We start from the raw sequence: 9950 nt of genomic DNA, 5'->3' as shown, positions 1-9950 counted from the left end.
ATTTCAGATGGCTTTATCTACCAAGGGGAAGCACAAAAACACCACTGGGTAACGTGAAGACCATCAAAACCTGGCAGCGGCATTGCAGAACCTGGTGTAGTCCTAGATCGTCTTGGTGTACCGAGTCCTGACATCATCTCGGGCGCTGTGAGGCTCTAAGGTGTAGTCAAGACCAACGCATTACCTCACTGGTGACCCTGCTGCATCGCATGCTCATCCTTGGCCCAGGACTCCCAAAACTCATGAACAGAACGCTTTTCGTAAATCAAGGACTGCAAATCAGGTTGATTTTTATTCTCCACAAAGGAAACCCCCTCCGCCCTACGAGTCCCAAGGAGAAGAGGATCATCTGGGTGCGGCAGGGTATTGGCTTCATAATGAAGAATTCTGTATAGGAACGGTGTTTTTAGAGGATGCCCTTCTCAGGAGTATCTCTTCAATTAGATTCTCGCTTGAGTCGGCCTTGACGAGTGTTAGGTGCCAACTGAGGTTGATAAGTAGGAGGCTACAGAATTGTTTGGATTTCCCGAACTGCCTGGATGCATACGAGCCATGCTGTATGTTTACATGTGACGATGTGCCATACTGTATGGCTGGCATAGCGCGCTAGTTACTATGGCCTGTGACATTAAAATAGAAGTTTATTGCTTATAACACATGAGGCTGTCTGTGGTTGAACTCCAGTAACCTTTAGAGCTCGATTCATTCTTATTGTGCGGCAACCCCAGTTCGATGAAACGGGTCAGAACGCGTGCTTGGGTACAAGTGTTGGATGTGTAAAGATTACACTGTGCTAGGCGGCGAATTTATATATCATTTGTCAAACGGTCGATGAACTCATGTCAACCTCCGTCATCTTCTCTGGTCATGGCAAGGATACAAACCATAGACCGCAAAAGCTCGTGGCGTGGTGATTGGGTGTGATAGCTCACGGGCCCAGTTCCCCACCGTGAGATGGTGCTGCTGAGCCAGTTCGTCGGTAGAGTGAGTCCAAAATGCCAGTCTGTGACGAGGCAAGCCAGTGACATGTTGCTTGTCGTTCGCCAACCTGTTGGATGTCTACACTCTGGGTGTGGGAGGTTTATTGCTTTGCCATACCTACAAACGAAGCTCTGTGGTCGAATTGCAAGTGTTCATCAGCTGGCTCACAGTTTCACGGGCAGAACAACAGCACTGAGCCTCTGAGCAAAAATGAACACTTGGGATGGATATCTCCTCTGTTGGCTTCTGCTGTGGTTCACGAGCTTGACCAGGGGTTGTTAGCTGTGGCCCAATAGCAAGCTCAAGTGTTATCCGGCGGGGGCTGACAGGCTGTACCCCTGGAATCGGGGCTCAATCGCGCCGAGGCTCGGGGGTGCGCGTTGGTCCGCATTGCATCATCCAGGCAACCCTCCAGCTCCTGAGCTTCAGCTTGAACGACCAAGACTCCGGCGACATACGAGCACGATATCTTCTTCTTGTCTCCTCATTTCCTGCAACTGACTCTTGAGTGGCTTGATCAGTACTTGTCGAGAAGCCAGAATCATCATAAGCCGACAAGATGCGCTCTTCTCTATCGTTCAAGCTCCTGCTCATTCTCACCTGGTCCGACCGAGTCATCAGTTCCCTTCGCGATGCATCGCAACAGGTCGTTATTGCGCCGCCAGAAAATGTCAACGATGCCGCGGTTGCCTCCTCCGACTTTCATCACGAGCACATCGTCGATGACACGATGCTCGCGGCCCTTAAGGCCTACCCCGACCCCGTCGACGCCATGATCTCCCTCCAACCTGAGATGGCAGCACAGCTCGCCGAATCCAGACTGATCCATGTACTGGGCGAGGACAAACCTAGGTGGGGAAGTATCCTCATTACGAGCTGAGATGAGCAGAGCACGTGGCTGGTGCCTGGAGGCTGCGAGCAGGTTCGGGTTGGTACTATGTCGCCAGCCGAGGCATCGGCGCTTCTTCTGCGACACCTGCGGATGGATTTCCAGCCGGTCGCCGAGGACATGCGGCGCCGCTGCGAGGAAGTAGCGGACAAGCTTGGATATCTCGCGCTTGCCGTTGAGCTGGCAGGCGCCTATATCGGCAACGATGCTACGCCTACGCAGGCTCTGTTGCAGTACATCGAGGACTACGACAGGCACCGTGACGAGCTCTTGCGGATGGATAATTTCCGCGGCCTACTGCCGACGCAGAAGACAGTGTGGACGGTTTGGCAGACGACGTTGGACAAGATCAGGGCAGAACACGCGGATCTGCAGCCCGGGCTGCTGCTGACATTTCTTGCACAGTTCAGAGGCACGATAGTGCAGGACGAGATGCTCCGCCTGGCCAGTCTCGGCATGGCAGCCGTGGACGCCGAAGTTGGCGACCGGCCAGACGACGGGATACCCAGTGGGCTCCGGCAATTTCTCCCCTGCGATAGAGGCGAGTGGGTCAGCTTTCGGTACCGGCGGGCGCGTGATATCTTGGTCCGCTATAGCTTATTGCAGCGGGTGGGAGGGGAGTGGGCCGGAGTGACGATGCATAGCATGGTGCAGTGGCGGGCGACGCAGGACGATGCGGGTCGACGGTGGCGGTGGTGGTATATGATGATTATAGTGGCCGCGTGCTGTCAGATGATAGAAGAGCACAAGCCGGGCTTCCGGCGACACCTGATTATGCACCTCCCGGGAAATGGGGAGGATTTTGGGATGGAGCTAAGACATTGAAAGAGCACGAGTGCTTGTTTGGAACAATACTTGGCAGGGTATATTACGGTGAAGGACTTTGGAAGGAGGCCGAGTCGCTGTTTGTACAGGTAATGGAGACGTTGAAGAGGGTGCTGGGAGAGGAGCATCCCGACACGCTGACCAGCATGAGCAACCTGGCGTCAACATATGGGAACCAGGGCCGGTGGTCAGAGGCCGAGTCGCTAGTTGTACAGGTAATGGAGACATTCAAGAGGGTGCTGGGAGAGGAGCATCCCTTAACGCTGACCAGCATGAACAATCTAGCCTTTACTTGGAAAAGTATGGGCCGTCATACAGACGCTCTTCGCCTAATACGGGTTTGTTATGGATCTCAACAACATATGCTTGGTCCTAACCACCAACATACACAGTCAACATTACTCGCCATGAATGCATGGCAGATAGACACCGACAGTGAAAACCAGGAGGTGGAGAATTAATAACAAACAGGCAATTGTAACCTTTTTTTAAACTAGTTAGTGATAACATCCTAATCATCTATTATATCCTCTTCTAGGCCGACTATAATACGTATCGTTAATAGACTCCTTTAACAGAGCTTTTAGAATTACAGTTATACGAGATCTCGGTTACTAGCCCTATTAGAGCAGCCAATTAAATCTAGCAAGAAAGTCTACTAAACTCGGACAGTGACCAACCTGTTTTAACAGAGTTGTATCTAGTTGTCGTTTTTTCCAATAACTTCCTCGTCCCAGACGGGCGTGTAGTTTTGGCAGATGTACCCGACCATTACAGCTCATGAGAGCAACATTCACATTACTCATTCCCGGTTCTGCTCAGGTTGGTGCGCCTCTTGCGAGGCAACCTCTCCACACTTCCTGTTTCCTCTGCTTTTTCATCCTCCTCTCCGCCATTTGACGTCTTGCGCTTGCGTATATCACAGTTCCCAACCACGCTGCCTCAGCTAAGTCTTTCAAGCATCACGGCTTGCAGGAAACTGTTCTCAGAATGATACCTTATCTTTTGCCCGGGGCATGGTCGATGCCGGCGACATCGACCGTGGCTTGTGCGAAGCGATGGACTGTGGCCCGGGAAGGAGGGAGTCTCCCTTGTCCTTCTGCGAGGAACCAGACCAAAAAATATGCCTCCATCGACGGCGATAGCTTCGTCTTCCTTAGACTAGCTTCCCGTTCCACTAACCGTGCCGTTTTTGCGGTTGGAGAATGTGCCCAATGCCACTCCATGTGCTAGCTGCTTCACGTAATGTCAATGCACCGCATTGATATTCTTCCGGTGCATTGATATTCTTTCGGTGCATTGATTTTCTTTCAACCAAGCTTTTACACTCGCGGGGGTTGTGATGAATGCCAAAAATTGCGTCGTAAAAATGAGGTTGATGGAGGGTGGGTGGCGAGGAGGAAAGTTGGGGGTTAGTTAACTGTAAGTACCTCAAATTTGTCAATTCAATCCAACCCCTAGCATCATCACTGCTTTAAGATAGACGAGTGGAATGAATCATTGTGCAATATCTTGTGCAGGTCCTCATTTAAGAATTTGAGTCCACCCACCACTTTCACAATCGCATGGGTGTAATCTCATCGCAGAATCTTGAAGACAGCACGAACCTGCTCACTCGTACTGTGCCACACCGTCATTGTCTTCACCTTGTCTATAGTCGGAGTCAAGCTACAGAAAAATACATTAAAATTCAAACGCCTCATGCCAACAGACCGCCGCAGACAACAATTTCCGGTTGTCATTTCTCAAACCTTGTCTTGTTCCTCCAAAGCAGTAATCTTACTCTGAGTGTCAGTTCCCAAATCTAGCAGGATTGAGGATAGTTCAAAGAAGGTGAAGGCTTTCTCGAAGGCATTGAGCACACATAGGAGGGAGCGCCTTTTTCATTGAATTTATGGGTCAAAAGTCGGGCCCAGCCCAAAACGAGTCAGCGTACACGGCTAAGCCTAGGGTCATTCCTGAGTTTCACCAATGGAATTGCATTAGCATGGAATTGTTAATAAAGGAGAAGAAGGGATAAGCATCTGATGAAGAGGACTTTATCAGATCCGCAGAAGAGAACTTGACTCCGTACTACCAGCCACTAATACCTTGGATTAACAGACTACGAGAAGCACTGGACATGTTGATCATAGGCAAGATCCGCAAGTCATGAGTCTAAGTAATGATCGTCAAAAGAATGCAAATTTGTTGTTCAATTCCCTAACAAGAATCCTCCCGAAAAGTTTTCCTTCACTAGCCGTCAATATGGCGCGTGAGGGGTACGAGGCTTGAGTTCGTCGCTGCAGCTTTGGCCTTGTAAGCGGCCAGGGTATTTGGAGAGTCAAAATCTTGGTTAATCACTCCCGCCATGCCCTTCTGACAATGATTTCCGATCGTCTGCGCGCAGTAACGTGTGAAAGACTTGGCGAGGCGCAAAAGAGACACAGAGAAGTAGCGGTCAAAGGGGGCGGTCGGGTGCATTTCCGAAAAGCGAATCAGCATGCTACCGGGGTACAGGCGCGTGCATGCGCGTATGCGGATGTGGGGCGGCCCAGATCGGGTGATGTCCAGATGGGGTGCAGGCACGTCACTTATATCCACAGTTCTTGCCCTGCTACGGCTGCCAGCCTCAACTGCCACGAACACACCACCATTACCGCCAGAAGATATCGCGTCGCATTCAAGTGATTTGCAACATGTTGCCTGAATCCCTCCGGAGCAGTTATGCTCAGTACAAGGACGACACAGACCGTTTCGCAACATGGCTCCTCGCCGCCGCCGAGAAATGCGGGTATGAATCCAATCTAAGACTCGCCGGCGACGACCCCGCCAATAGCATGAACAGCGCAAGCAAGACAAGGAGCAAGGCAAAAACCAAATCTGCACACATGCCGCCACTGAGATACAAAGCCACCGTCTCTGAGCTCCGCAACCTTGGTCGGGTGGTGGCCAAGTCCTCCTTAAAAATCCCAAGCCACATCCTCGCCGTAGCCCGTCGAGCTGTCACACTGAGGAAGCAAGCCACCCTCTGGTTCCTCGGAGAAGGCGATTCTGCATCAAACAAACGACACGCTCATTTCGTCCAGGTCCTGGAGGAGATCTGCGAGTCTCTAGAATGGCAAAGAAACGAGCATCCTCTAGAACAGGACTGGAACACGTCTTCTGCAGCAACGACCCTCTCTGACGGAAACATGGATGCAAAGGCCATCGACGAGGCTTGGATAAACCACTTTTCCATCCTTACCGTCGAGAACCCTGAAGAGGTTCAGGAGCCAAGTACTTCTCCCAAGCAGCTCGTCAAAGTCGAGGTAGTTGAAGAGGACGATGTGGACGCTGAAAACTCAGAGCAGAATTACGTGTCTCACGCCTTTTTCCAAGTCTTCTGTCTGTTCCGGGATCTTCAGAACATGCGAAGCTTCATCTCGCAAACCTGGGAAGAGTATCGCGATAACAAACTCGACCTCATGACCGCCTCTGTGGTCACAGACACTGCTTTACAGCTTGCCAGGGCCGCGATCGAGGATCTCATACACGACCCGTTGGTGTTCCCTGAGCTCCATCGTGATGAGCTTGCATTGCAGAAAATGTTGTACGATACCGCCTGTATATTCCGCGGCCACTATGAGCATACGTCTATTGAACCCGGGTTGACATTCGATGTCAATATGGCTGATGTAGCCGATTGGTATTTTGTCCCAACACGCACTTTGCTGCAGTCTTTTGTACCCATAATGCATCAATCCGACATACCTGATCTTATAAAAGGCTATTTTGGTGTGATCGACCAAAAGGCCGACAGGTGCCGCATGTCCGTCGGTGAGAGGTTCCAGGAGGACAAGATACTTCTGCTTGAGCTCCTGCCAGAGTTTTGCCTGATGCAGACATGCGGCTCCCAGTGGCCGGTCCGTGACGAGCTCACCCACGGCTTTCTTGAGTTTGCTAAAACCAAGAAAACCACTTTATGGCTGTGTTTCGCAGCCCAGATCTCTCTCGACATCCAACACACGCTGAGGTCGAGTCCCGCCAGAGCTTGGAACGATCTCCGTATGGCGGGACTGCGCGTTTCAAAGACTATTGCTGACTTTAAGGCACTCTCTGCCACACATCCCAAGCCTGCATTCTGGCCTAAACAAGGAGACCAAGAGATCGACAACATTCAGGATTGCATCGAAAAAAACATCAAGCGCGATCCTCAACATGCATTATGGCAACTTGCGGACTCACGCCAGACACATGATGAGCAGTTATTCTTTAAGAAGAGCCCTATCCTTTGTGGTTTGATGACGTTCCACATCACCCTCCGCATGCAGCTCATTGGCCAAGGCTTAGTGAACCAGTGGTATGACGTCCAGCAGATGGCATTTCTGTACAACCTGGTGCAGAATGTCCCTGAAGCAAAGCTTAGCTGGCCAGATATCGAAGTATTTATAGGCATCCATGGCGAGAATCGTATCTTTGTCGGCAAGAGGCCCAAGAATGCGGCAGAGTCGCTTAACAGGCTTGAGGTAGCAACGGGCATATCCTCCATTTCCAGATTCGCTCGCGACGCCCGTAATACAAAGCAATGGCATCGCCCGGATGGGAAGAGCAATCGACTTCTTCAACCCACGACCAAAGTCGCCAACATGTTCCGGGACAACTACACCAAGCCCGAACAGAGACGCAACATTGCCAACGCCGACATCGACAAGTTGCTGGACGAGCTTATCAACGATTCTCCCATTGCTGAGAAGGGAGCTCAACGGTACAAGAAAGCCCCGAGCCCTACCAACCCAGAGGACTTTTTGTTGGAGAAGTGGTCTAACAAGCACAACCTCGGCGCCCTTCAATTCCTTGCGCTGGTCCGGACAAAGTTGCACGAGGAGGAGCCGGTGCTCATGTTCAACTACTTTGGCATGCATCGGCGATCAATCGAGATCCTGCGGCGAATTCGTGACAAAGAGCACCACAAGTTCGTCCAGTACTTTACAGCTGGCTACATGCCTGACGAGTCCATGATCTCCAACCTTGTTATTCTCATCCATGACGTCGCCTGTGGCTCCGCCGCTGCATCGCAGGAATTAGGCCTTGCTTCGAAATTTCAGAGTAGCACCATCGTCAGTCGAATTATCATGAGCTGCGGGGACGTTATGCGCGAGTATCTCAGAACCAAAGGGGACTTGGCCTGCAAGGAGCTACGGACGTTTTGCAAGAATAAGACGCCGCTATATTCCGAAGCTGTGGGCAAAGACGAGGAACAGGAGAAGAAGTTCATGTCCTGGCTCAGCTTGGAAGAGGTGCTTGACCCGAAGGCAATGGCCTCACTGATGACAGGCATACCTGTGTCATGGCAGTGACAATCTAATGGGTCGGTTCTTCGAGGCAGCGCTACAAAGCCTCGATACTGGGTGCTAAAGGACGTCCAGTGCTTTCACTAAGGCCTCACAGGCCTGATCGTTTCCCTGGCCGTCGAGCACGTACGGTGGTCACTGTCATGTATTGTCTTAATTAGAAACACTCCCATTTATCCCGACAAAGCGCCGTTGATGAACTTTAATAATTGGGTAGGATGACCAAGTCTCTGTTCTAGTCTCGAGTCGCGATCCGCCCATTTGTTGTGCCTAAGTTGCACCAGCCGCTCGTCGGCGTGGGTTTTGAGTTTGAAAGATATGGCATCGGAGACAGAGCCTGTGTGTGATTTTGTTTCGATAATTGAGGCCGCGGATGAATGCGAGAATCAGCTATGAAGTAGCAGCCCCTAACTTCTGCCTGGATTCTTCCCCCTTGTAACGCCAGCGGAGGTGCAGGCAATTGCTGTTCCGGCTTGAGTAGAAAAGGGAGGGCCTTATTACCAGGTGGGGGATGCACATCAAAAAGGGGGCGAGGAGCTGCATCGTTTTCTTACATGCTTGAATGTTGTCAATGGACCGGGCCACACCGCTTGCAGCTTCGCCAGGCGACTCTCCCAGTTGAGCTTCGAACATAGGCAACCCGAGCCTGGGCCTGGTGAATTGCCTGTGATAGTACATTCTTCGAAGCTAGGAAGTCCTGGGTCTCAACCGTGCACCTAAATCACTTGTTATACAGTACAGTACCATACAGGATAGACCGAAACGAGTGTCCGCTTATTGTAATAAGCAAAATGATTTACTAGCTGATTTGGGACTAAGTGTGGCTGTAAACACAGTACGTATTGCCGATCCGCACGCGAGGTTCCTCGCCGAGACACGGTTCACCACATGCCAAATATTCTCGACATGAATAATTTGGTCTCACCATGGACACAGCATAAAGCAAAGAGCAAACATGCGCACGATGCCAACAGACTCAATTCAGATTTTAGCTCGGCCCCCGCCATTGTTATCGAGGGGCACGCTATCTGCCCGCTTCGTTTCTCTCAGCTCTTTCTGTAAAGCCCCTCACCGGATCTAGTGTGACTCGAGGCCAGGAGCATTTGAGTTATTCGTCTCATCCCTTTCACCTCCGTCTGCGATTTCCACTGTCGGCACCTCTTGTGGCTCGAAACATTTTTCCCCTTCCTTGGCCATCTCGGCCTTCCATTCAGCTAGCTTTGTTTCTACTTCGCGAACTTTCCTCTGCACATTATTCATCCTCCTCCACCTGCAAGACCTTATCGTTCAAATCGTTCACATTGCCGCGTAGGCAGGTGCATTGGCTGATCACGCTTGTCCAATTGGGGCTACCGGAGGAGAGGTTGTCGCTCTAGATGCCTAGGTAATAGGCAGCGAGGGTCTAGGTTCCCAAAATGAGCGTCATACAGCTCGAGCTGAAGGCCCTCCTCGCCCATCCTGCACCCTGGAGGCTAGAACGTGAATAGACGAGAGAAACAACTGATTCGAGACCCTCTCACGAATCGCACCTAACATTTTCCGGTAATAAAGTTGAAAATACCTCATCAAGGCGCAAAGGCGACTCTTGAAACTAGTAATTTTGATCAACAACGGGTCTTCATGTAATATCTCTATGCCGAAGGCGGTAGCATCGTACCTAATTACAGTGTTCCTTCCTTGGTAATGATCATCTGGAACTGGCTGGTGACGGATGACTTTAGTGCCGCTTGCGCGATCAAGGACTCGTAGGGGCCAGTCCAGGTGGGGGCCAAATGTGATCGACCCCCCACGTATCTTGGCCTTTGATGCTCGCCGTACATGGTATGCTGTTTCATCAAGGAACCACTCCTCTGCAAAAAGGCTAATTACGAGGGGCAGGCCCGAAGCGTTATCGCATTACACGACGTCAAAACAGTCCCGTAGCGGTATCGAAGTGATAGTGT

The 9950-nt window shown here is 51.1% G+C and overlaps 3 protein-coding genes across 3 annotated transcripts; 2 read left to right on the top strand and 1 right to left on the bottom strand.

Annotated features, from left to right (window-relative positions):
- Positions 1-1540: 1540 nt before the first annotated feature.
- On the top strand, positions 1541-3156 carry J7T55_000106 (uncharacterized protein; the record flags this gene model as incomplete). Its single annotated transcript, XM_053136303.1, has 4 exons — positions 1541-1810; positions 1871-2455; positions 2515-2910; positions 3088-3156. The coding sequence occupies 4 exons, from the start codon at positions 1541-1543 to the stop codon at positions 3154-3156; spliced, it is 1320 nt and encodes a 439-aa protein (XP_052986113.1).
- Positions 3157-4930: 1774 nt separating this feature from the next.
- On the bottom strand, positions 4931-5179 carry J7T55_000105 (uncharacterized protein; the record flags this gene model as incomplete). The annotated part of the gene is made up of 1 exon (XM_053136302.1): positions 4931-5179. The coding sequence occupies one exon, from the start codon at positions 5177-5179 to the stop codon at positions 4931-4933; it is 249 nt and encodes an 82-aa protein (XP_052986112.1).
- A 194-nt stretch (positions 5180-5373) lies between these two features.
- J7T55_000104 (uncharacterized protein) lies at positions 5374-8013 on the top strand (the record flags this gene model as incomplete). Its single annotated transcript, XM_053136301.1, has 1 exon — positions 5374-8013. One exon carries the CDS (start codon positions 5374-5376, stop codon positions 8011-8013), a length of 2640 nt encoding a protein of 879 aa, XP_052986111.1.
- Positions 8014-9950: the final 1937 nt, after the last annotated feature.

Source organism: Diaporthe amygdali, assembly GCF_026229845.1.
Source record: "Diaporthe amygdali strain CAA958 chromosome Unknown NODE_91_length_11328_cov_75_048085, whole genome shotgun sequence".
Lineage (NCBI taxonomy): Eukaryota > Fungi > Ascomycota > Sordariomycetes > Diaporthales > Diaporthaceae > Diaporthe > Diaporthe amygdali.
The sequence above is the reverse complement of the archived record's forward strand: the minus strand, read 5'-3'. Positions and strand labels throughout refer to the sequence as shown.